Here is a 27295-nt window from a genome sequence, read left to right on the forward strand (position 1 = left end):
GAAATTTTAAAAGTTTTTAATGATGCTAGTGACCAATTATCCGGTGTTTATTACCCTACTTCACATTTAGTTTTAACACATTGTTGCAATATTGCTTGTATTTTTCATGAACATGTTAATTCTAATGATAGTGTTTTATCTCAATGTATTCTCGTTATGAAAGCAAAATGGGAAAAATATTTTTTACTCATTCCTGAAATTTTTTTATGTGCTTTTGTTTTAGATCCTAGAATTAAATTAGATGGTTTAAGCGATATGTTAACATTATATCATGAATCTTTGGAGCCTATTGCGGAAACGATTCCTTCTATCTCATTGATTTTGTTTAATATTAAAACTCATTTACTTGATATTTATAATGAATATAACATCAAATATGGTGGACAAATTGTTTCACATGAAACACAATCCACTGCAACTAGTAATGTTTCTTCTAAACTTACTAAATCACAACTTTTAATACGGGAATGGACGAAATGTCCACGAGAATCCTCAAGTTCCAGTCAGGAACTTGAAAATTATTTTACCACTAATTTTGATTTTAGTGATACAGATGAGGAAAACTTCGACATTTTGAGATGGTGGTCGCAAAAAACACAAAATATATCCAATTTTGGCTATAATGGCAAAAGAAATTCTAGCTTGTCCGGTTTCAACAGTTGCAGTGGAGCAAGCATTTAGTATTGGAGGAAATACATTGGACGAGAGACGTTCTAGCTTAAGGCCGGAAAACTTGGAAGCCCAATGTTTGCTCAATGATTGGTCAAAAGTCGCTACTCGAACACAGCATATTCAAAGTGATGAAGAAGACCAAGATGATACCGAAGAAACATCCGAAACTACGACGGGAGAAAATGCGAGTAAAGTAGAATAAAATGTAATAGATTTGTAATATTAAGTCATAAGATATTAAGATGTTGAAATTCTAATATATTGTTTATTTAATAAATGTAATAGATTTTCATTATGGAGATATGAAATATTTGATTGATATTATTTAAAGAATATGTCTTATTAAAAATTTGTTAAAAAATTTAAAAAAAATTAAATTTCGAAGGTGCAGTGCCCCAGCACTGCCCAGCGCTTCCCCTTCGAATTTAGTTCGAAGGTTTAGCGCCCCAGCGATGCAAATTAAGCGCTGGGACGCTGCAATTATTATTATTTTTTTAAAAATGACACGGTTTAGCCCGAACCCTGAACCGGCGATTAACCGGACCCGGACCCGGACCGAAACCGGCCATTGGCGGGACGTTTAAGGGTTGGCTAAATGCCAACCCGGACCCGGACCATGGCCAGGTCTAGTCCCAGGTCCAATGAAGGGCAAATGCTGCATCGTGTCAAGCACACCCGATGGGTGGTGTAGACGGATGGTTTTTTTTTTCGTTAAAGATCCCCCATTGTTGTTATTATTATTAGGCAAAAACTCTTATGAGACTGTCTCAAGGGTCATTTTTATGAGACGGATCTCTTGTATGGGTTATCCATTAAAAAATATTACAATTTATGCCAAAAGTATTACTTATTATTATAAATATGGGTAGGGTTGACCCGTCTCACGAACGAGACCGTCTCACAGGAGTGTTACTCTTATTATTATTATTATTATTTAATAAAATCTGATATAAGTGAAATTGGTTGAAGATTTCATATAGACAAAAACTTTTATGAGACAGTCTCATCGATCAATTTTGTGAGACGGATCTCTTATTCGGGTTATCCATGAAAAAATATTATTTTTATGCCAAAATTATTGCTTTTTTATTACAAATATGGATAAATTTGATTTGTCTCACGGATAAAGATTCTTAAGATCGTCTCAAAAAAACTTACTCATCTTTCATGACTTTATCCGTGAGACCGTCTCACAAAGACTTACTCATCTTTCATGAATATCCATGCAACTGAATATTGATGCATTCAAACTTTTTTTATATATTCTTTTGCTAAAAGAATATTTGTTGATAACAATTTATGATTGATTATACTTTAAGGCACCGTTTGGTTCGACGTATGGTATAAGTAATATATAGATAGGTAATATAATGTAATAAAAATAAATATGAAATGATAGTTAAAATAGTATTGAACATGATTGATAGATTATGATTTATTTGATTTGATTGATTATATTTTATATAAAAATATTAAATGATTATTTTGTCTTTTTAACAATAAATAAAATAAAATTTAAATTATTTATAAGGAGCAATACAGTAATTTGAATTCATTGATTTGATTGATATGAGATAAATAATTAATGATTTGATTAATGTAAAATAAATAGTTAATATATGGATAAATAATATGACGAGAAGAACGTAGGATGAGATGAGATGAATTATACATATATTAGTAATACGGTGAACAAAACGGTGCCTAATAATATTATAATAATCATAATCTGAATTTTATCATAATCTTAATAATAGATAAAATATAAATATTAATAATCATAATAAGTGTTTTTAATGTGACACTGTTCTATTGGATGTGATAAAAATGTGATAAATTGTAGATCCAATAGAATAATGTCACATCATTGTTGGGCATAGTGGTGGGCATGGTAGGTAGACACTTAAAAGAAACTCATCATAATAAAATTAAAATATTTTATTTTTATTATTTAAAGGAATCCAAAGTTGGGTTCAACAATTAAAATCCATGGTTGAACTAGCAACCAGTTAACTGACTCTCATTTCCTCTTCATCTTCTTGCACTCACTTGTTCTTCATCAATGGATCACAATTCAGACAACATCACCCACGATTTCCCACCATTCTTCCGCGTCCACGACACCGGCCGCGTCGAAAGATACGTGGAGCATGATTTCCTGCCGCCGTCTAAGCATCCGAAAACCGGCGTCGTTTCCAAAGACGTCGTCGTTTCGCCGCGAAACAATGTGACGGCCCGGATTTACCTCCCAAGAACCGAATCGCGGGGCCGGAAACTGCCACTCATCATCTACGTCCACGGCGGAGGTTTCTCGATCGAATCGGCCTTCTCTTCACGGTACCACAACTACGTCGGTTCCCTTGCCGCCGAATCCAGATCCGTCGTCGTGTCAGTCGAATACAGGCTGGCACCGGAGCACCCGATTCCAGCTTGCTACGAGGATTGCTGGGCTGCGACGAAATGGGTGGTGTCTCATTCCCGGGTCGGGCAAGGGGAGGAGCCTTGGATGACCGATCACGTCGATTTCGGCCGGGTTTTCGTGGCGGGGGACAGCGCCGGTGCGAATATAGCTCATGAGATGGTGGTCCGTTCCGGTGCGGAACCCGAATCGGGCATCAAAATCGCGGGGATGGTTCTGATTCACCCGTTTTTCGGGAATGGGAATGCTGCCAAGATCTGGGATTTCATCTGCCCGGGAACGACGGGCCCGAAGGATCCGAGGCTTTATCCGGCGGCGCATAGGAAGCTGTTGTCGAATCTGCGGTGCGAGAGGGTGCTTGTTTGCGTTGCGGAGAAGGATTTGTTGAAGGAAAGGGGTGTGATGTATCATCAAGCGTTGAAGAAGAGTGATTGGAATGGGTTGGTTGAGTTGTTCGAGACACACGGAGAGGGGCATGTCTTCCATTTGTTGGAGCCAGAATCTCAAAAGGCTCCATTGTTGATGAAGCGAGTGGTTGAGTTCATTAACAAGGAGTTTGTTCCTTCGTTGCTGTAGAACTTGAATAGGTCACAAACAAGGCCACAGTTTACAAATTTAACTCCCTTGAATTGTGACATTTTAGGAGTATTATCAAATTAGATTGTAGTCGTAAATTTTCATAAAACTTAGGAAGTGTTTGCAAAAGATTATGATTTTGTTGAACTGATTAAATTTATAGATTATAAAAAAGTTAATAAAAATAAAAAATTGGTTGTGTTTGGAAACAAACGTGAAAATCTAAAAATCAAGGTTGGGTATTGTTTGATAAATTTGTGATTAGATTAATTTCAACATTGATTTTTTTATTACAATCATTTTTGGAGAATCATAATCACAATATGACTGACTTTTGGATTATAATTAAGTTAAACATAATATAACACATAATTTGAGTTTTAAGGGAATGTTTGGAATAGCTTTTATGAAGTGATTTTTAGTTTCTAGCTGCATATAATTGATTTTGGGTATTTGTGAATGTTAAATTTTACTTTAGCTTCTACAACTTTTACCAAAAAGCAAGAAGCTAAAATTTGATGCTTTTTTTTTGGCTTCTGCTTTTTTGTTAAAGGTATAAAATTACAAGTTGACATGTATACCCTTAATAAACTTATCATATTACATATGCTTTTATTTTTTTAAAAAAAATATTTTTAAAAATTTTACATTCTTATTACAAGTATTTTTTAAAATATATATATATTTTTAAAATTTTACATTATTATTACAATTATATATATATGTTGCATTTTCATAAATTTTTGTACATATCTTGTATATTTATTCAAATTTTGTCATTTTTTATATTTTTATTTTTATTAATCTTATATATTATGTCATTTTTATTTTTAAGTATTCATGTTTGTAGACACTTAAATTCATTGACCCTAAAATTATGTAAAGTGAAAAATGATATTAAATATCAATAAAAAAAAATAATTGACTATTTATTGAAAAATTAAATTTCTACAAAAAAATAAATAGTTAATTAATTGATATTTTAATATATTTTGTGATCAAATCAATATTTTAAAATCAATATTGTATCTTGCACAAATTGGAAGAGAATAATAATATTTTTAGTATTTGAGATCAAATCTTGAATCAAATGGAAGAAAATATTAATATTTTTAGTATTTAAAATCAAATCTTGTGATTAATGGAAGATAATCACCAAATGAATCACGAGGAGCCAATCAAATTGCGACACCTCTTCAAATCAAAATGGTAGGAATCTGCATCCTTCAGCTATAAATAGGGGACAGATGACCAACAAAAGACACAACATATAAGAATGAAGCAAAAGAGTGGAAGAATTCAAGAGTTTTTCTCTCAAGTCATCTTCAAGAAGTTCAAGACGCAATTCAAGGCGTTTTTCTTCAAAATCATCAAATTTGAGAAGATCAAGGCGTGATTCAAGGGATTAATTGCGTTTTTCTTCAAATACATTTAAATTCATTCAAATTCAAGAAGATCATGTTCTTCATCAAATTCAAGAAGATCGTGTTCTTCATCAAATTCAAGAAGTTCGTGTTCTTCATCAAATTCAAGAAGTTCGTGTTCTTCATCAAATAAATAAAATTCAAGAAGATCGTGTTCTTCATCAAATTCAAGAAGTTCGTGTTCTTCATCAAATTCAAGAAGATCGCGTTCTTCATCAAATTCAAGATAACAAATTTCAAGTCGTGATTCAAGGAGTTCATCGCGTTCTTCCAAAATTTGAAAGTTTAATTCGATATCAAGGTGTTAACCCATCGAATTAACTTTATCAAGACATCAAATCAAATCTCAAGACATCAAATCGTCTTCCAAGAAGATGAAATACTCAAAAAATTCAAATCCATCAAGAAATTATCATTGAAGAGGAAAATCAAGAGATTATTTAGAGATCACATACACGAATATTTATTTAATTTCTCAAATTCACTTTGTATCCATTTTATATTTATTAATTTTAAGAAATAAATAATTTTGCGCTACAATGTTATAAAAAAATATTTTTGATACAAAATTCATATTGTAATAATAATAATATATAAACTCATTTTTTATAGTGTGAGTATCAAAAAATTAAATAAATCAAATAAAAGTATATGATTGTCATTTAATTAAAAAAATTAAGTTTGAAAACAATTATTCCTCAAACACTAAACTTTAGCTTGTATTAGCTTTCAACTTCTATTTTCAAACACTCCCTACTTTAGCTTCTCACCAATTTCAAAATAATTTCTACTAGAATCACTTTTAAATAAGTAAAAGCTATTCAAAACACTTTCTAAGAAACACATAAAAGTGATTTTTTAAGCCAAAATCTAACAATAAATTTTTTTTGTGATTGCAAACACTCTCTTAGTGTCCTTTGCAATAACATGTGTGTGTGTGTGTGTATATGAGTCGATTCAGTTGATACTTATAGTGAAAAGTAATTTTTTGACATAATTTTTTTAAATTTTAACTAAAAAATTAGCATATATTATACAATATATGTTTGATACAAAAAAAATAATATTTTTCACTAACATATATTGCACAATGTTTTTCATAACTTAAATAAAAAAAATGATATTGTAAATAAAAGATAAACTATTCACGAGGTCGGATCGAGCTAAATTGGATTAGATCGAAGATTTACTTAACAAAACTGATCATTACTTAACAAAATTGATCAACGAAACAATCTCAATAAATTTTCTTCAAACATATATTAGGGCCCTGTTTGGTATTAAAAACAAAATGATTTTTTGATTTATAAGGTGTTTGAATGGTCATTTAAGTGTTTAAAAAAATATTTTTGAAGTCAAATTTAGAGTTTTTTCAGAAGCAAAAAATTAAAGCTTAAAAAAGTATATTTTTTAAAAAAAGTCTATGAAATTCAAACTGGCTCTAGTTCTACAATGTCATATCAACTTATATTTAGCAATTGGTGTATAAGTTAATTATTGGAAAAAAAATTCGAATTAATATATCAAAGTAAAAATATAACGTTGGAATATAATATTACCATATGCATAGTATGCGTCGCTTCACTGCCTACACGTTAATGACGATGTGTTGCTATTTCAGATTCAGAGTATTCATAATCATACAAAAATGTAATGTATGTAATAAGAAAATCTTTAACATGGGAAATGATGACACAGAACACAGTCGTGAGGTTTCAAAATTTTGCTAAAAATATGTATTTTCAGAGACAATTATAGTGTCCCCTGAAAACCCAAGCAAACACGGCAGGTAATAAACACAGATTAAGCGGTGTTAAGCAAAAGAGCCGTGAATCGCTGCTTCCAAGTTCCATCCGATTTAAGCTCACATTTCGGCACTTCTTTCGTACCCGTTTTGAATTTTCGATTGATATTGGTGTCTATGGTGGAGTTCTTGCTCTGGTGAAGCAGCTCGAGGGTCTTAAACTATGGCTGTTTCTCCAAAACATGCCTGTGAAAAAACCCCTGTTTCTTCTTCGTCCAAGTCAAATGTCTGTGATTTATATTATCACTCTCGCTCATCTCTTTTCTTTCCATAAAATGTTTTGCTTTTTGAAAAAAATGAACCTTTTTTTGGTGAATACAAGAAATGGGTTTTTTTTTTCTTGAAATACTTGGGTTTCTATATTTGTGTCAGCTTAAGAAGATTTGGGGAGTTCAGAAAAATTTGAAGCAAAACAGGGCGACATGGGAGATCAAGAAAAACTTGGCCGAGAGAAGGCTGATGGATCTTGATGATCTTCAGAATAAGAATGTAAGAACCTTCTGCCCTAATAATTTTGAAAGTGATAGCATAGGATGTTCGTTTACATGAATCTTCATTTTATAGAGCACTCTTCATTTGTTTCCACTTTTCATTTTTCTGACCGAGAATCTAGGATATATTTTGTGTGGCTTAGGAGTTTGAGTAGTTTCTCTCTAAGTAATGGCCTATATGTCATCTTTTGCTCTCTGTTTATTCCAACTGTGGTCTGAGTTTCACCTTTTCAGGGGATTAGTTTTGTTTATGTTATCGGAGCACTTTCTTGCTACTTAGTCAATCAACTCTGCCTATAAAATCTATTATGTTGCTTATGTGAAAATCTTTGTCATGTATTTGAGCAGGCAGATGCCAGAAATGTTGTTTCGCCTACTGTATGGTAAGTGATGAAATATCAATGGTTGAAAATTTCCCTGTGATACACGGTGTTGTACTATTGTAAGTCTGATCTTTACAGTTATGAAGCTAAGCCGATCGCAAGCTTTGATCCTGATGATTGCGTTGGCACTGCAACCTCTGCAATGGCGCGGGCACTAAATATTCAGAAAATGGTATCACCACAATCCCCTAGTTTTTTAAAACTAATGCTTGGATCCCATGTCAGCGGAGGATTTTGGTTGGTAAGTTGAGGTCATATCTATCCTCTATGGTAAAATTTATGGCCGATTATTAATGTTGTGGGAAGGTTTTTTTTCAATTACAGGGTTTACCAAAGCGTTTTTGTGACTTTCATTTGCCAAAGCAAGATGATACTATTGTTTTGGTGGATGAGAACGAACAAGAATACAATACGAGGTACTTGGTAAACAAAAATGGACTGAGTGGTGGATGGCGAGGTTTCTCCATTGCTCATAAATTGCTCGAGGGAGATGTCTTAATATTCCAAGTTGTCGAGCCTCACAAACTTAAGGTGACTCCTGGAGGCTCATATTATCATGTGCTTTCTCTTTTGAAGTTTTTCTTTGGTGGACGCTACTGTGATGTATGAAATGAAACGAGACAGAAAGCCGAGAAACTTCGCACGAAGATAATGAAAAAATATTGATGATTACATAAAAGTGAATCCCTGATAGTTAATTGCTCCCACATCACTTGTTGGAGTAATTGTGGAGTGACTAAATCTTGTTCTGGGCTCTTTCCTATCCACAAGGTTGTTTGCTTTTGGGGTTTGGGCTCTCTTTTCGTCTTAGGAAGAGACGAATAAACTTCACTTGAAGAATTTTTTTAAAAACAATATTAATGATTTACATGAAAATGAATCCTTGATATGCAAGGTTATTTGTTTTTATGGTTTGGGCTCTCCTTTTGAACTTATGGTTCAATATTGATGTCATTTTGAGAATCGATAAAGCTGAAGAGACGAACCATGACAGGGTATTACATCTGTCAGTATCGATAATGTTGTATACTCAAGAGGGGGTAATTTTATGATCCCACATTTGCTGGAGAAAAAAATTGTGTCAATAAATTTTGGATATTCTAAGACTACTGTCTTACAAATGGGTATTTTCCTGACCTGATGGCCTAATATTAATTTGTTTGTCTGCATGTAGCTGTGAATTTGTAATTTTGCTTTTCTTGTTGTAACTTTTGATATCTTAAAGGTGTATATTGTGAGAGCTAGCAGTTTAACAGAAGTCGATGGGGCTAGAGGTCATCTCAAATCAGAGACGGAGATTAAGCCTGGTACCGATCTCCCTTTTTAATCCAGCAATATATACATTATTCGAAAATTGTCTGCAGAACAAATTTCATCATTTCTTGAAATGTGATTTCAGTGAAAACAGTCCATGAGCCAGAAGATAATTCAAGTGGACGTGCTAAAATAGCTAAGAGGAAATATCTGGAGCCCATTGAAGAAGAAGATAAAAAGATTATCTTACCTTTTCATGATGTCATTGTTGCTGATCGATCTGGCAAGATCCACAATGATCTTGGATCCGAAGATGCGGAACACATCAGATTTTCTCAAACCAACATCAAATTTAAAGACATCAAGTGTTTCGAAGATTTCAACATCCATGTGAATGGCGTATTTCTCAACTCCGAAGTTCCTGCACATCTTAGAATAAAGTATTTCGAACTCTGTCGTAGTCAAAGCAAGTTTCTTCATGAAAATCTCGTGGGGGGCCTAAATAGTAAGCTGGTCACAGGAATGATCTCTGAGATTATTAGCACAGCAGATGCTATCAAATCTGCCAGGCTTACCACACCTCTGAGTCACTTAGAAGCTTGGGAGAAAACGCTGAAAGCGTTTGAGGATTTAGGCATGGCAGTTGGATTTCTACGATCACGGGTACATCAGCTAGTTACCCTTTCGCAAGAATCACAGGATGTGATGGAATCAAAGAAAAAGGAGAGAGACGACGTCCAAGGCGAAATGAAAGCTCTTGAGGCAAAGCTTCTGAATGTTAAGGCAGTGGTTAAAAGCCTAAATGCAGAGATCCATAATCTTGAGGTCGAACACCGAGCGCTTGGGGTTGTTTTCAGAGACATCGCTCGCGGTGCATGGTGAAAAAGTCTCTACTTCTTGTGACGATTGTGTCCATGTATTAAGGTTATGGTCAGTAACAAGCCAATTTTAGATGTAACTATATTTTGGTGATCCAAGAATGCTATAAACAAAAGCATGAAAATGCAAAAGACAAATTATGATATAATATGGTACCAATGTCAAGGGAAAGCTGAATTTTTAGCTTTGTAAATTTTATTCCTTTGTGGTTTTGAATTTTAACATCTTAAAATTTCAGATTAGATCTTTTTGACTTTGAAGCATAGTCTAAGGAGTTCTTATTTACATTGTAGCTTCGTTTATAGATTACTTTTTAAAGAAAATAATAGAAGTATAAGGGAGTTTTAAACTTTTCTATATCTCCAATTTAGTTAGGAAAATAACAAAAGTAATATTTGGAAAAAAAAAATATTTTTTTTATTACATGAGATGTGTGTTTTTTCCATTACTCTCGATTTGAACACAAATGATAAATAATAGATAGATAAGTAATATAATATTATAATATTTAATTTTATTGATTAAATTTTATATAAAAATAATAAATTATCATTTTGTTCTTTTAACAATAAATAATATTATTTATAAGAGGTAATATAGTAATTTAAATTAAATGATTTGATTTATGTAAGATAAATAATTAATGGTTTGATTGATGTAAAATAAATAATTAATAGATGGATAAATAATATGACAAGAAGAACACAAAATTAGATAAGATGAGTTATACACAGATTAATAACATATGCTACCAAACGGAGCCTAAAAATATATATCAACCACTACCTTATCACAAGTGGGTTGACAAAAAAAATGATTATTTTAGATGCGGAAAATAAAAGGGGTAATTGTTACATAAACACAAAAATTTAGCGGCTTATACGTTCTTTTTAAAACTTTTAAGTTTAGTCAAATGGTCCTTTTAATCAAATCAATTTTACACCAGATATTATTTCCGAGTTACATCATTGATGTTTCTCCATATGACTTCCTCAGTTTTTCAAGTTGAATTAGCTAGCTAGGTGGTATGTCAACAAATACCTAACAACGATGCTTCAATTTTCTACCCAAGTGCATCAATAATTCGTGTGTATATTTTTTGTAGCTTCTTTTATTTTATAGATTTTTTTTTCAAAGAAAATAATACAAATCTATATTTTTCTTTAAGAATAGGGAGTTTTTAATTTGGGCAATGCTACATGTACACGGAGTCTTACATCTTGCTCGTTGCGTTAAACATGACACTTAAAATTACATGATTATCTTACATGTATTTTTTTAAAAAAATTTCCAAATGAAGTAGAAGGAAAATCATGTAATTTTTAATTTCATGTGTAACCCAACGTGTAAAACTCTTTATACATGTAGCATTACCCTTTTTAATTTTCCATGTCTCCAATTTAGTGGGTTGAAAAAAAACATTATTTTAGACAAACTACTTTAATTAGGGGGCAAAATATAATAATTACATAAGCAAATAATGTTTCGTGATTTTTTTAAAATTAAGCCACGCATATATTTCAACCAATCATAAATCATTCCTTGCTCATCAATTCACCCACCAGTCCCAATTGTTCACTATAAATACCAGCAAACTCCAACTCTTTCCTCATAGTTTTCCCCAAAAAGATTCTTCTTATCACAAAAATAAAGTTTTCATATATACCTTTGTACGTAAAAATTAAGCTACTACTTGATCAAGGCACAAACATGGGTTTCTTGTCAAATCTCTTCAGCTGCTTCTTTAATTCTTCGTCACGTGTATCTGATACAAGTCTTAAGAAAACCATGAAAGTGAAGAATAAAGAGAAATCAGCCCCTCGGCCTCCGATTCCGGTCTCTTACTTCCCGGTGAACTCGCAATTGTCGCGCTTGTAGTTGGTGTCGTTTCGCTATCTTGATTTGTACTAGTATGTGCATGGATTCTTCTATATATGGATCGATCGCCAAGTTCTTCCATATATATATCACATTTTGGGATGTACTTGTACCAATGTAAAGTTTGGAGGATTCTAAAATGTTCTTGGAGTCAATAATATTCGTAAATTAATAATATTAATGTGATTAATTTGTTCTATCAAACATTTCTCGTTTTTCTTCAACAAAATTTTTAAATTTGTAAAATTTTATTAAAAAAAAGTCGAGAAGTGGTTAAAGTTTTGTTAAATACTAGCAAAGTATATCAATGAAGAACAAAGATGGATATTTCGTCCAAAGTTTAGTCTAAAATAGAAACTTATGAGGAAAGCCTGCGAACCGTGGTCGAGACATCTTGGAATATGTTTGTTTTTCTCCCAAAATAAACAATGGAATAAAAATAATAATAAGAAAATGGTCCGAAGACGTTGTGGTCAATTTCCTTGCAAAGGAAGCTGGACGCATTAATTAAGATTACAAAAAGCCAATTACTTCTGACCAAGCACATTATATTGCATAAATATTATTATAGAAATAGATTTTAACATTTTTCAAAATATTTTTATAAAAGTATTTTCAAAAGTTTTTTATAAAATATTTTAAAAGTTATTTTAAAATAAATATGTGTTTCGATATTTATTTTATAAAAATATTTTAATATTTCAAAAATATTATTGTTCATCGTTCCTTTCTCAGTTTTTTTTTTTTTATAAAAACATCTAAATATAACTCTCACTTGTTTTTTAAAAATTATACTTGGAAAACAATTTTTAAAAAAATATCTTTCAAAAATCTTGTCCAAAAATATATTTTATAAGTTTTTATGATTTATAAAATCACTAAAAACGTTGTCTGAAATAATGTAATGAAACCTTGAATTTTTTTCAAAAAAAAAAAACCTTGAATTTTTTAATTTTATAATAAATTATTTGAGCAAGTGGGTGCTACTTTATCCTTATCAATTTGATATTGGCCCTACGCCCTGGAAAAAAAGGAAATATCTCGTTGGAATTCGAGTCAACTGAAAATGTAAATTTGACCGATGGAAATCATTTTTGCTTGCCCGTCAAGTTGGGCTATCTTTCCAAAATGAACATCACTCCTATAAGTAGAGCCCCATTTTCTTCCTCCAATATCAACCCAACCCTCATCAGCATTCAGCTACATATGCGTTCCATATTATAACCCAATAATTTATAAAGCTCAACCCATCAAACTAATTTGTTTTGTTTTTGCATGATTACAGCCATGTTATTCTTTTCATGGTTTTTGAGGCTCTTCTTCAAGTCAATCATCACTTCACAAGTATCCAACGATTCCGGCACAAGCATTCGCTCTACGAAACTGCCACCTAATTCCGCCGAGGAAAAGGGTTATCCGAAAGCTCCAATTCTAGTTCCATATTTCCCTACAAATTCCACGCATTCGTGTCTGTAAAAAAAATTCACAAGGAAAAAAAAGAGTAGGAGATTGTAAGCCCCGTTCGGTTGAAGTTTAACTTGCAACTTCCAAGTGTATAACTGTGGAATCGGCCAAGTAGGCTCCGAATTAAGCCGGTCATGGGCTCCGCACGCGTCTCAGCCTAGCGGCTGATTCGGAGGTGTCTTGTTACCAAGCCCGCATCTCTGCGGGTTCGTGGCCCGGGGACTTTCCTGGACGTAGCCCACCGAAGTGGGGTACTGTGTCCAAACACTTCATCTCCTATGTTTAGGTAATATGGCACCGTAGAATTTCCTTTTAAAAATATGAGTTGTTGTGTTAACAATTCCGATGTGGGACTGTGGGTCTGTGGGAGAGTCCTTGAAGCCCACTGCCACCAATATTGTGACAGTTTTGTAGTATCGTAATTGTAATTGCATCATTAGCCTCGATTAATTTCATAAGTTTTGAGTCATGTTATATATATCTTTCGGTCAATATTAAAAATTTATCGAAGATATAACCTTGATTCTTATATTAAAAAAAAAAAAAAATCTAAACTGGAATGTGTTTAAAATATAATATAGATGTCAAATTCGATACCCACTTTCAATATTAATGAATTTTATTATGCCGTTTTGATTTGTGTTATCGATACAACGTGAACAAGTCTCCTGTGATACGGCTCGATCTGAATTATATATATAATTAAAAGTAATATTTATGGTATAAAAATAATCATATTTTTTTTCATGAATTGAATCACTTAAAAAATCGGTTTCACAATATTAACCCATAAAACCGTCGAAGATCACCTAGCCACTAAAATTTTTTGAAGTGTTTTTGTCACACGTGTGTTTCCTACTGTGAGTTTGTGAATCTCGAAGTGGTTCAATTTATTCTCTTTGCACATGGTGAAGAATGTCCATATAAATTAACCCATTGAGCTAGTGCGTGAGGACATATATCGAGAGTTTTTCAATGACCTTCGTCAAGTTCGTTATTTGATCTTCTAGAGTTGTATCATTTGTCACCATCGCAATTTCTATGTGAAAGTTTTTATGGGTTTCAAGGAAATGAGTTGTCTCCGAAAATACTTGTAATTTATTGGACACATTTCTCGCTATGACTTTAAGGCATAAGCCTTTGAGTTGACTTTGTAGCCTGAAGATATGAAGATCCTTTTATGATGTCTTAAAACTTGAAAAATATGAAGGGTAGAGATCGTCCCATTGAGCGTGTCAGAAATTTGTAGCGCAAATTTTTTTATTTCTTGAAATTAAGAAATAGAAAATGAATACAAAATAAACTTGATAAATTAAATAAAGATTTGTGGATGTGATCTCTAGATAATCCCTTAATTCTTATTTTCAATGACATTTCTTGTTGAATTTGAATTTCTTAAGTATTTGATCTACATGTAAAATGATTTGATGTTTTGAGATTTAATTTGATATCTTGATAATGTTGATTCGATGAGTTAATATCTTGATATCAAATTAAACTTCAAATTTGGGAAGAACGTGATGAACACTTTGATCCTTGAATAGTTCCTTGAAATTTGTTTATTTTGTATTTGATGAATAATATGATCTTCTTGAATTTGATTAATTTGATGAAAAACATGATTTTACCGAACTTGATCAAGAGCACAATCTTCTTGACTTTGATGAATAACATTATTTTCTTGAATTTGATTAATTTGATGAAGAACACAATATTCTTAACAAGGTCTTCTTGAATTTGATGAAAAACACTATCTAATTGAATTTGAATGAATTTAAATATATTTGAAGAAGAACGCAATTAATCCCTTGAATCATGCATTGAACTTCTCGAATTTGATGAATCTGAAGAAGAACACCCTGAATTGCGCCTTGAAATTCGTTGATTTCCTTTAATTTCTTGAGAGAAATGTCTTGAATTCTTCTATTCCTCTGTTTCTTTATGTTTGGTGTTGTCTTTTGTTCTTGGTCGCCAGCCTCTTATTTATAACTGAAGGATGCAGATTCATACCATTTCTATCGGATGAGGTGTTGCAATTTGATTGGCTCCTCGAGTTCATTTGGTGATTATCTTTCATTAATCACAAGATTTTATTTCGAATATTAAAAATATTAGTATGTTATTCCATTTGATTTAAGATTTGATTTTAAATAATACCAGTATTAGTATATTAATATTTTCTTCCATTTAAAGCAAGATACAATATTGATTTTCTCACGAAACATATTTAAATATCGATTAATTAACTATTTATTCTTGTAAGAATTTAACGTCCTAGTAAATATTCAATTTTTTGTATTGATATTTAATATTATTTTGCATTTGCTATAATTCCAGGGTCAATAAATTTAATTGTCTACACCACAGTCTAACGCTCTTGTTTCGTTTTAATTACATAGTGTAGATAATGTCAGAATTTTCTACTTGAATGAAAAACACTCGAAAAAATTGAAATAATTGAAATAAATTGCATAATAATTTAAAATTATTTATATAATTACTTGATATAAAAATTAGACGAATCTAAATGACAATTCAAGAACGAGTGATAGATTTAAAAAGATTATTGTGATAAAAAGATATAGATAGACATTATTTGAGAGGAGATAAAATAAATATTCAAAATAATTTATCATTGAAAAAGTTCAATAAAATAAATGTAGTTTCTTCATATAAAAATTTATAATTGCCTACTGATTGGAAGCATTTTCATCAAAGATAAAATATATGTATATTTTAAAAATAAGAAAATACAATATTTTTCATCTAGGAGAAATCAATAAGAAGAAATTAACATAAAAATGAATAATTTATCCAATGCTCAGACCACCACTACATCCAAATGAAGCACATATAATGACAAATATTTTTTTATTTACTAAAATTATTTTATGTAACAAAATTATCTTGATAATGCAAAATACAACCACAAAAATTGTTCAGTAAATTTAATATTTAGAGGGTGTTTGGCTAATCTTATTAAAAAAAGCTTATAAGCTTCTAGAGCTTAAAAGCTGTTTTACGAGCTTATAAGCTGTTAGAACTTATTTTAAAAATAAGCTGTTAAAGTGTTTGTATAAACTTATTTTAAATAACTTAAAGATGTTGATGTGTTTGGTATTATAAGATCTTTTTATTGTCGAAATTACCAAAAAAGGTATAATTATATGAAAATAATTTTTCGAGTTATACATATATGAAAATAGTTTTAGAATAAACATATATTAAAAAATAAAATTGTTATAATATTTTATTTTAGAAAAAATTATGTGATTTGGAATTTTTTTTTAAAAATAATATTTAATATTTAATGGATGGAGGATATGATGGAGATTTAGTAAAATATTTAAGGATATTTTAGAGAGATAAAATGTTAAAATAAGATCTTTTTGAAAAAAGTATCTCCCCCCTTACTTTTTTAAAAACAGCTTATAAGCTGTCAAACATCTTCTAAAAAAAATTACCAAAGAGATACGAAGAGCTTTTAAGCTCTAAAATAGCTTAAAAGCTGTTTTTAAGAGCTTAAAAGCTCTTCCAAACACCCTCTTAATTATGTTTTTGCTAAAGTTTTAACCGCTTATGAATTTAAAATACCTTTATCGGTTTGTTTTTTAGAACCACATATTGTAGATAATCTATATCTATATATAAACACAAAAGTCTACTAAAAAACAAAACTAAAATTTTTCCGCACAAAGCACATCACTAAATATGAAAAAATGCATAATCTTTGTATTGTAGCACCTTTTGGTTCGAGTATAGAATAGATAATATTTGGATAAGTAATATAATGTAATATAAAATAAATAGAAAATGATAGTTAATTTAATATTTGATTTGATTGATAAATTATAGTTTATTTGATTTGATTTGATTGATTAAATTTTATATTAAAAATATAAATTACCGTTTTGTCCTTTTGAGAATAAATAAATATGAATAATATTATTTATAAGGTTAATATAGTAATTTAAATTCAATGATTTGATTGATGTAAGATAAATGATTAATGATTTGATTGATGTTAAATAAATAATTAATAGATGAATAAATAATATGATGGAAAGAAAGCGAGATTGGATAGAATAAGTTGTACAAGTACTAATTGTACTTGTACCAAACGGTACATATATGTATTAGCATAAAATATTATGAGATAACAAAGAATCGAAACTTTTACCTTTAAAAAAGAAGAAAATTTGTTGGTAGAGAACAATAAATTTAATCAGTGACTTTAAAAAATAAACAATATATTTATTTAAGAATTATATTATGAGAAAATAATAAATTTATCCAGATACAGTAGATTCATGTTAAATTCATCTAGATAATGTTAAATTTATCCAAGCGCAGATATAGAAAAATATTTAAAAGAAAGGGAGTTTCGAGAAAACAGTAAATTTAAACTATGGCTTTAAAGAGAATAAAAACAGTAGATTCATATGATGACATCCAACGACAGATATAAAAAAAATACACGATAATGCCCCAAGAAATATCAATATTTTCAAAAAACTGAAAAATCCCTTTTATAAGATAATTAAAATTTTAAATTTTTTAACAAACAAAATGCAGTAGAACCCTTTTCCGATATCATGTTAAATTTAGATTTTAAACATTGTAATCCTTTCATATATTATATTGCGAGATAATATAAATCTAAACATTTTCTTTGAAAAAAACACAAGCAACACGATTTTCTTTTCCATTTCACGTTCTAAACCAGCCGATATTTTGAATAATGACACCCATCTTCAGCGCAATCCGTGAGGTTTCTCTGTCCATGAATTTTTGTGCTTTGAAGCTCCGTTTGGTTCATCGATATGAACTTAAGTCTAAGAAGAATGACATTTTCAGCATATAATGTGTCTTTCACGATCGTGAGATAAATTTACCAAGTTTTTGTTTTATTGCTGAAAGCCTGAAACATTACATATATTAATATAAACTTTGTGTAATTTTCTTATCCTCTAGGGTTCACGCATTTATGGGACGATTACAAATACAGTTGTGGACAAGTTTGGACCAATTCTTAAATAGGGACATTTGATTGCTCTTAAAGACATTATAATTGTTGAAAATCACATGTACTACAAAACAACACAAAATAAATAAAAATTCATTGTTGTTAAGAAGACTCAAGTGTGTGAGTTTTTTAAAGATACGTTTTTGTCCTATATGTACATATTCAGATAATTTGGTGAAATGAAAAATCAGGAAGTAGTGGATGAAAAAATACTTTTTGGTTAGTTAAATTTATTTATTCTTATTTGATTTTTTTTACGTAATGTTATTGAACAAAATTCCAAATTTAGTTGTTTATTTTTTTTGTTTATATGATGTGATAGGCAAGATGATGAACAAAGATTTGGATAAAATTAAGGATTTTCGAAAAAAGTATTTTTTTTATATATTTGAATGATTGATTGGTTATGATATTAAATTGTATTTTGTTTAATTTGCAATTGTAACCATATGATCAATAATTTTATTGCATGTACAGATTCAGCTCCGAGTCCAACAACCCTAGCACAATTAGCACAGCCTCTCTAACAATTGCACGGAGCGTATTATAAGTAATTACAACTTCGAAGGGAATTTTTAGGACTCTTGAACAAATTTATGAGAACAATGAGGTATAGTTATGAGATTAAACATTATGTTAATCTTTCTTTAGTCTCATGATTTTTTTTCTAATTTTCTAATTTGAATGTCAGTAGCTTTTGGGTTAATGCTAAAATAGCAAGTGTTGAAACCCATGGTGAATGATATTATTTGTCATGTGCCAATTGTCCAAAAAAAAGTTACTCCCGTTGTGAAAAGTTTTTATTTTGAAAAATGTGACCGCTTTGATTCAAATAAAAAAATGTGGTTGGTTACAAAAAAACTATTATTATAAGTTTAACTTTCCATTACTGGTAAATATGATGTAGTAAAATTGAATTAATTTCATAGGTTTAAGATACAACTTCGTGTGATAGACCACATACAGACAATGCTTTATTCTTGCTATGTGACAGAGAGTGAATCGAGCTAATTGGAAAAACATCAATAGATATGAGATATCCGGTACTGAATGAGATTTCAGACCCATATGTAATTTTTTGTACTGCTTTTTAATTGTAGACTTTAGACAACTCACAAATTGTACATGATTTAAATGATGAGAACATGCCAAAGGAGATAGATAATTTGGTAGATCGAAAAGTTCTCTTCAAGATTCAAGTTAAATCCAGGACAAAATTAAGGATTTAGAGGGTCATATACTATTATGAAACTTACAACAAACACTGATATTATTGAAAAGTGTGGTCGAGACATTTTGAACAGTAGGGTAAACTAATAACTCTTAAAGTTTAACATAAATTATTATTGTTCGTAATTTATCAACGATCATTCTTATTCATGTCTTAAATTTTATTATCATATAGGAATCAAGTTTGATTTATAAATCGAAGAATATTGAACAAACAAACTTCCATGAGGTATTTAAAGAATTGTTTTTTTATATATTAATATATTGATTGTTATTGATTTTTTTACAAAAATAAAAATCATTTCAATATAGATTTGTTCTGACGACGACGTAAGATCACAACGTCAAAAAATACAACCAAAGTCGTACCAAATGATGTTACGAGCGATAATGCTTTGAAAAGATCTCTCATAGATGAATTCTCTTCCACTATTCCAGAAAAAAAAATGAAGGCGGCTGTCAAGCAAGAAAAAATATTGAAAAATAACTTGATTTTTCATTAGTCATTGTTGAATTTGGATTGATCTATTTTTTTTATTATGGCTTTATTTTAATTTAAAGCCATTTGAATTCAGATTTTTCCTAGCATTACTTTATTCTCATATAGTTTTTAATACTTTATTTTCAATTGGTTTTTATGAAATAATAAATATTTGTGTCATCAATCTATATTATGCATTTCATAATAAAAATTGTTGGGAGTAATTCGTGTTGAATAATTTCGAAAATAATATAAAGGATTTTATTTGAACTCCAAGGTATGTTTATACGCTATCTTTTAAGAGATGTTTCTGGATTATAAAAAAATCTATCACCAAAGTTACGAATCACAAGGGAAATGTTGAATCATAGAAATCTTAAAATTTTGATATGTGGTATAACATTTAGAAAAAAATCAACGACAAATGTTGTATTATGAAGTTTTTCATCATTTATAAATTATTTAATTTTTTTTCTAAATATATGATTTATAATCAATTTTGCATTTGGATTGTGTCATTTGAAATCTATGGACTTCAATTTATTTTCATTGTTATGCTATCTTTTAAGAGATGTTTTTGGATTATATGAAAATCTATCACCAAAGTTACGAATCACAATGGTCTACAAATGTTGAATCATAGAAATCTTAAAATTTTGATATGTTGTATAACATTTAGAAAAAAATCAACGACAAATGTTGTATTATGAAGTTTTTCATCATTTATAAATTATTTAATTTTTTTTTTCTAAATATATGATTTATAATCAATTTTGCATTTGGATTGTGTCATTTGAAATCTATGAACTTCAATTTATTTTCATTGTTAAATAACTTCAACAATAGAAACTCAAATCAATCTCCAATTTATTTTCACTTACATGAATTTCAAATAATTCCAATATTTTAAGGATTTGAAATTAAACGTGATTGGCTCAATTATATTGTAAATAAATATAGAAGTAAATTTATTTTTTTTGTATAAGTTATTTAAACAATAAAAATACATTTAAATCAATGGATTTAAAAACATTTCATATTTAAACTCAACTTTAATTTAGTTGTATTTTAATTATTTATTCAAACGTTCATACTTATTAATTTTTAGTCTTCATCACATAAAATTACAGTTTCGCGCATCGCACGTGTAATAACGTCAACAATTGAAATTCAAATCAATCTCCAATTTATTTTAACTCTATATGGTGTTTGACTAAACTTATTAAAAATAACTTATAAGTTCTAAGAGCTTATAAGTTGTTTTAGGAGCTTTGCTGTCATTTCTTATTTTATAAAATAAGTTGTTAAAGTATTTGGATGAACTTATCTTAAACAACATAAGTATGTTGATATGTTTGGTATTATGAGATATTTTTATTGTCAAAATTATCAAAATATGATATAATATTATGAAGGTAATATAATTAATTATATATATACATAAATATTTTTAGAATTTTATCATAAATTTTTATATTAAAAAATAATTAAATTTTTTTAATCTCAGGTTAATGTGAAAAATGAGTGGATGTTAATTTTATTTATTTTAATGTGAAAAATAGGTGGATGACATAACAAAATATACAAGTATAATATGGAGAAGTAAATTATTAAAATAAAAAATTTCTAAAAAATTAGCGATGATACAATTTCTTTTTTAAAAAAACATCTCATAAGATGTGAGATAGCTTTATTTCGACAACTTAAAACTTTTTTTTAAAAAAAATTCAAACAAATTTAAAGAGCTTATAAGCTCTGCCAAACACCAACCACAATGAATTTAAATTATAATTTAAATAAATATCAAGATGAATTTGATTTTTTTTAAAATTATCTAAACAACAAAAATGCATTTAAATCCATAGATTTCAAATACTTTCATCCAAACTCAACATTAATTTATTTGTATTTTAATTATTTATTCAAGTACTCATATTTACTAATTTTTATCAATAATTAAATAAAAATAACATTCTGTGCATCACACATGTGGAATATTAGTTAATTTTTATATCGAAATAGATCTTTTGTAAATTCATATTTATGATATTAATTTCTGTGAATAAAAATTTAAAATAATATGAATCAAATAAATATGTGTAATCAAATACATTTTGAAATGATATAATATATTAGATAATCAAATAAAAACATCACATGCAAAAGATTTAATCTCTTATAAAAATTCGAATAAATCATCACTATAATTCATTTTAAAGATAATCTTATACATTGAATTAGAGAGCATAAAGTAACTTATAATTAAATATCATGTTATTATAATTTTTGATTATATATAATTAATATAGTTTGAAATCAAAAAATGATATAAATATAGAAATATCTATAAATACATTAAGTATTAAATAATTGTATATGAGAAGAGATCAAGGATTAAAAATAATTAGAGAAATTGGGAATGTACAAAGACATTTATTAGGAGGTTTCATCAACGCAGCAGTATATAGTACATATAATACAAATAGTTAAAAAAAAACTATCAAAATATAAAATCTGATAGAACGCGACTCCAATTTGAATTTTCAAAAAATGGGATTCGTGTTTTTGCGTAAATACAATAAAAATAATGTTATATTAATCTTCTTTAAAAAAAATGATATATTAATGATTAATCAATGCGCTGTAAATATAACCCAACTAAAAAAAGTGTGAAATTATTAGATCGAATTCAAGAATCTATCTGCATTTTCCGTGCTAGTGAAAAGGTGATTCAGCGTTGGTCATATCTCAGATTCAGACGGGCCAGTTGAAGTTTTTAAGGAGAATTTTCACTTTACAGCAACGCCATTTTTTTCCGCTGTTTTGGCCACGGCACTGTCTGCTATCTGGTTCCGTGTCACTTTCTCTTTACTATCGACATATGTATAATGTAATATTGCATATGTAAAAAGATTCCTAATTTACGAGTTTGAGGTCGGTGAATTCAGCTGTTAAAGTTAAAAAGGGTCAAAAAGGCTCATGGGAAGCAGGAAATTGAAAGAAAAATTACTTCAGAGGGGGACTTCAAACGGGGCAGCTCTTGGTATTTGTTCCGGACAAGCACACCCGTTATGTGCTGAATCCGAGGTATTTTTTATGTGTGTTTTTTTTTTCCTCTGGATTTAGATTTGTGCAAGAGTAGATTTAGATGTTTTCAGCTGTTTTTCTTGTTTGAATTCGTGGGTTTTTGTTTTCTGACAGAAAAGGAAGAAGATGAAGAAGAAAATGCCGATGGAAAGCAAGAAATCGAAGAACTCTAAAACCCTCAAATCTAAGAATAAAAAAGTGAGTTTTTTCGGTTTATGGTTTCATGCCCAACTTTGGATGAGGAAAACTTTAGGTGGTCTGTCATGTTACAGCTTCTTCTCTGATGGAATTTAGTCATCGATTACGAATTGGGGCAATTTTTCATGTGTGTCCTTTTAATATTCCTAGGATCTAGGGCTGTGATTGGATTGAAGTATTTCATTACTTGAAACGATGGTTGATTTGCTAATAGTCGATTCGAAACGCGTAGATCCGCAGTTGATATATTTGAAACATATGGATTTGAAGTTTATGGAAACAATTTGAAGCCGATTCGGAAGCAGGAGATTTCAAATAAAAAATGGAAATCCGAAATCGGCGGACCTTGTTTGGACGAATTTCAAATCCATGGATTCGGATTTCGTTTGCTATTAGTCTTAGTTGCTTTGTATTCGCGATAGTGGATTTTAAACTTGTATCTGATGGAATAACATATAATCCACTTAAATTTATTGCCCAAATCAAATCATTCAATCTCAACACAAAAGTGTGTGTGTGGATTTTTAACATCCATTGATCTGAATACACAATTTGAATCAATTTTTTTCAATCCAAAAGTAACCTAATGGTATATGTGGATTGAGTCGTTTGAAATCATGGATTTCGTTTGAATTCATGATTTCATATATATATATTATAGTTGTTTCGCTAAAGTTATCGACAAGGATTTCAAATTCATCCCTTTTAAAATTTTCAATTTCAATAGTCAAATGTTTTCAATTTTCAAATACACTCGACATTGGTTCATTTAAAATCTATTTGTCAAATCCTTTCTCAGATCAAAATTTCCATCCAAATGTGATATAATGTTTTGTTTGGATTGATGGATTTATTTGGACCTAGTGATTTGATTTGCATAAAGATTTGATGGATGAATTAAAAAAATTAGTCATCTTGGGTGTATTTGAAATTCACAACAATTACTGTTGAAATCAAATAACTTGATATGGAATGGATCTGGAATTCATTTAATTTATTTATATACAAGCAAGTCAAGTAATTTGAAATTAACGGATTTGAAATCTATCATCTCAAATCTGTCAATCCAAGACCAAACTAAATGAATTTGTATGAATAATTTCAAATCCAATTGATTTGGATCTGAACTTTGTGTTTGAATTCCAACTCAATATGTGATATGCTAAATGGTTGAGAATATTGGTAATATAACAGTGTGATATCTTCAATTTTGTGAATATTCTTTTCATAATAATCATGTCCTATTGAGTTTATAATTCAACAATCAATGAAATGAATATCAGTGCTTTTGAAATTTCCACTTGGCGTTGAAAGTAAATTTATTGAACTGATGTATTTTAGTCTTGAACAGGCATTGTCGAATGATTCCAAGAAATCAAGAAGGTACGCTGAAATATGTTTGAATGGATTACAAGGTTCCGATCAACCTGCCATTTTGAAAGGGAAAATGTTTCCCATTTGCTGATATTTTTTGACATTTTCTATTAGTATTGCACGGAAGAGGACCAGGTATAGTGACATATATGATGATGTTGAAGCTAAATTTTCCGTCATGGAGAGAGCAGAGAGAGTACTGACACATTTAGAGAATGGACTTCCCTACTTTGTGAAGTGTATGCTTCCGTCAAATGTTGCTCATGGATTTTGGCTGGTAAGCTTGAAAATTGATATCCAGTTTTAAAGCATACAGCAAATGATGTTAATCTTCATGAAGCTCTTTTTGCTAATGATCATCGCAGCATCTTCCTAAAAAGTTCTGCACCCTCTATTTTCCCAGTCGTGATAGCACTATTTGTTTGGTGGATGAATGGGGAAATGAATATAAAACATCTTATCTTTTGGAGAGGCATGGTTTGAGTGCCGGATGGAGAGGGTTTTCTATATCCCACAGATTACTAAAAGGCGATATATTGATTTTCCATTTGATTGAACCTTGCAAACTAAAGGTAATCTTTATCTTATTTGGATGAAAATGGGACGGGTCTTCATAAATTTTCTGTTGCGCATCTAAAATTTAATACTTGAGAATAGCGATGATGATGGTGTTAAATGTCAAAGTATATATTCTGCAGTCGGATTGGTATTATTAACTAATCCACCATGAAACTTCCGTTCTATGTTTCATCACCCTTTTACTATACATCTCCAATTCTTTAAATTTGTTACCTCTCTTAGGTTGCCTCTGGGGAGATGGATTTGAATTCATGGATTTCGATTATAGATGTATTGTTTATAATGAACCAATAGATCAAAACTTAAGTCCAAAATTTACTTGTTTACAGATTAGTAGTACGAACTAAAGCAGTGTGGATTTCAAATGACACTGTTATGTGTGAATTTGAAAATCCATCCTAATTAACATGAAATACTATATAAACATTTAAGGGATGAATTGGAAGATTACGTGTTTAATTCTCTAAACAACAAAAAGATTTAAATACATTTGACATGGATTTGAAATCCTTTCATCCAAGTGCAGTCTTAGTTCTTTGACATCAACATGCATGATCTTATTTATTTATTATTTATTTTTATATGCACCTGATGTTGGTTACATTCGAATTTGGCTTGCCATATTAATGGACCATTGCGTCTCTAGGTACACATAGTGAGAGTTAATCGTTCAGAAATCGTGAGTGCGGCACTTTGTCTCATGAATTTGGATGCATCCCGCAGAGGAACTGATGATTCTGGTTGGTTTTTCCAGACTCTTTGCATCGTTTTTCTTGTCCTCTTGGTTAGATGGTTTTCTAACAAAATCTACAGAAAATATTGTTTGGTTCACCATGTGTTTGACTCTGAAATTAAATAAATGATTAATCAGTTATTATCTTGGTCCAAGACACACAAAAGTTAATTGTGAAGGCGTCAAGTGTTGTGATATTTCATTAAAATCTCTGCTTTTGACATTGTCCAGTTCTGTGATTAATATTTTTTTATTTTTATATGTTTTAATATTGTGGCACTTCGTGTTTGAAAGAGGATCTTGTGAAGAAAAGCAACAAGAAGCGTAAGAAAACGGAGTATGTGGAGCCATTTCTGCTTGATATTTCTGCGCCAACCAAGACCTGTGAAGTAAAAAATGAACCATGCTCAAATTTGGAAAGCAAAGGCGATGATTTTAGCTCCAAAATTATTCAAGGTATGAAACTTTTTGTTGTTTCAGATTCTTGAATTGATTCTATGCATCTTTCAGAATCTTGTGTTATTATCGTCTAAATTTTTTTGAAAACTTCATGAAAGCCTATTAAAAATATTTTCATATCCAAAAAATTGTAGGGATCGAAATGTTTTCCAAAAGCCCGTTTTTAAAATTTTCATCAAATATGTTGATGTCAGTTTGGAGGGAAAAAAAATGCCAAACTTTGACCACTCGAGTTCTTTGGTATGAACAAGAAGAGAATAGGTTTCTGAGAAAAAATGCAATTGCTGTATGAAAGTATTCTCATAAGATTTTTGGGTGATTTTTCCTTGAAACTTTAACCTAAATGAGAGAATGGTATTCTTAGGTTCTTCTCCTATTACCAATCAGCTCAAGGCCAACGACCTCTGCTATCCGGAGACATTAATGTTGCGCGATCACCCTCGAGGGATTGTCACTTGTATATAGGCACCCGATGAGAGCATTGGTTTTTTGTGAATCCGGCATTGTATTCCCATTACTTTATAAAGGCATAAAATTCACTCAGCCTAGTCATGACAAAAACATCTTTGATAAAATACATAGCGAGATCGAGTCTCAAAGTTGATACCGAGGTGTTGTGTATTTGTAGCATCATGTATTAGTGTACATGTACACCATTTGCATAGTCCTTTTAATGTTGTGTGTTGAACACCGGAATCCTGCATTGTAGAGTACTTGATATACATAGGTATGAATTTTTGAAAATTTTTGGGTGTTAGCAACTTAGCATATGTATGGCTCCAAATTCATCTCCAAGGAGAATTTTGGCTTTCTATGCGTTGGTTTTGAGCAATATTTTTGCTGACAATCCATTCTTCTGGATCCTACTTGTCAACATCGTATAC

The 27295-nt window shown here is 30.1% G+C and overlaps 3 protein-coding genes across 5 annotated transcripts; all 3 read left to right on the forward strand.

Annotated features, from left to right (window-relative positions):
* Positions 1-2677: 2677 nt before the first annotated feature.
* On the forward strand, positions 2678-3779 carry LOC140893121 (probable carboxylesterase 5). Its single transcript, XM_073302184.1, has one exon. The coding sequence runs from the start codon at positions 2735-2737 to the stop codon at positions 3665-3667; it is 933 nt and encodes a 310-aa protein (XP_073158285.1). The 5' UTR covers positions 2678-2734; the 3' UTR covers positions 3668-3779.
* Positions 3780-6822: 3043 nt separating this feature from the next.
* Positions 6823-10194, forward strand: LOC140891977 (B3 domain-containing protein Os01g0234100-like). 2 transcript variants are annotated; one of them, XM_073300693.1, is made up of 7 exons: positions 6823-7121; positions 7268-7384; positions 7735-7769; positions 7848-8010; positions 8094-8300; positions 8995-9076; positions 9169-10194. In XM_073300693.1, the coding sequence occupies exons 1-7, from the start codon at positions 7059-7061 to the stop codon at positions 9903-9905; spliced, it is 1404 nt and encodes a 467-aa protein (XP_073156794.1). In that variant the 5' UTR covers positions 6823-7058; the 3' UTR covers positions 9906-10194. The 2 variants fall into 2 exon arrangements, with proteins under 2 accessions (XP_073156794.1, XP_073156795.1); XM_073300694.1 differs by having other exon boundaries at positions 6826-7121; positions 9178-10194.
* Positions 10195-22670: 12476 nt separating this feature from the next.
* On the forward strand, positions 22671-27225 carry LOC140891002 (uncharacterized). 2 transcript variants are annotated; one of them, XM_073299207.1, is made up of 9 exons: positions 22678-22830; positions 22930-23068; positions 23183-23266; positions 24618-24649; positions 24755-24917; positions 25006-25212; positions 25866-25959; positions 26247-26408; positions 26776-27225. In XM_073299207.1, the coding sequence occupies exons 2-9, from the start codon at positions 22961-22963 to the stop codon at positions 26874-26876; spliced, it is 951 nt and encodes a 316-aa protein (XP_073155308.1). In that variant the 5' UTR covers positions 22678-22830; positions 22930-22960; the 3' UTR covers positions 26877-27225. The 2 variants fall into 2 exon arrangements, with proteins under 2 accessions (XP_073155309.1, XP_073155308.1); XM_073299208.1 differs by having other exon boundaries at positions 22671-23068; positions 26247-26409; positions 26780-27225.
* The last annotated feature ends 70 nt before the right edge of the window (positions 27226-27295 follow it).

Source organism: Henckelia pumila, chromosome 3 (genome assembly GCF_033568475.1).
Source record: "Henckelia pumila isolate YLH828 chromosome 3, ASM3356847v2, whole genome shotgun sequence".
In the NCBI taxonomy this organism is placed as follows: Eukaryota; Viridiplantae; Streptophyta; class Magnoliopsida; order Lamiales; family Gesneriaceae; genus Henckelia; species Henckelia pumila.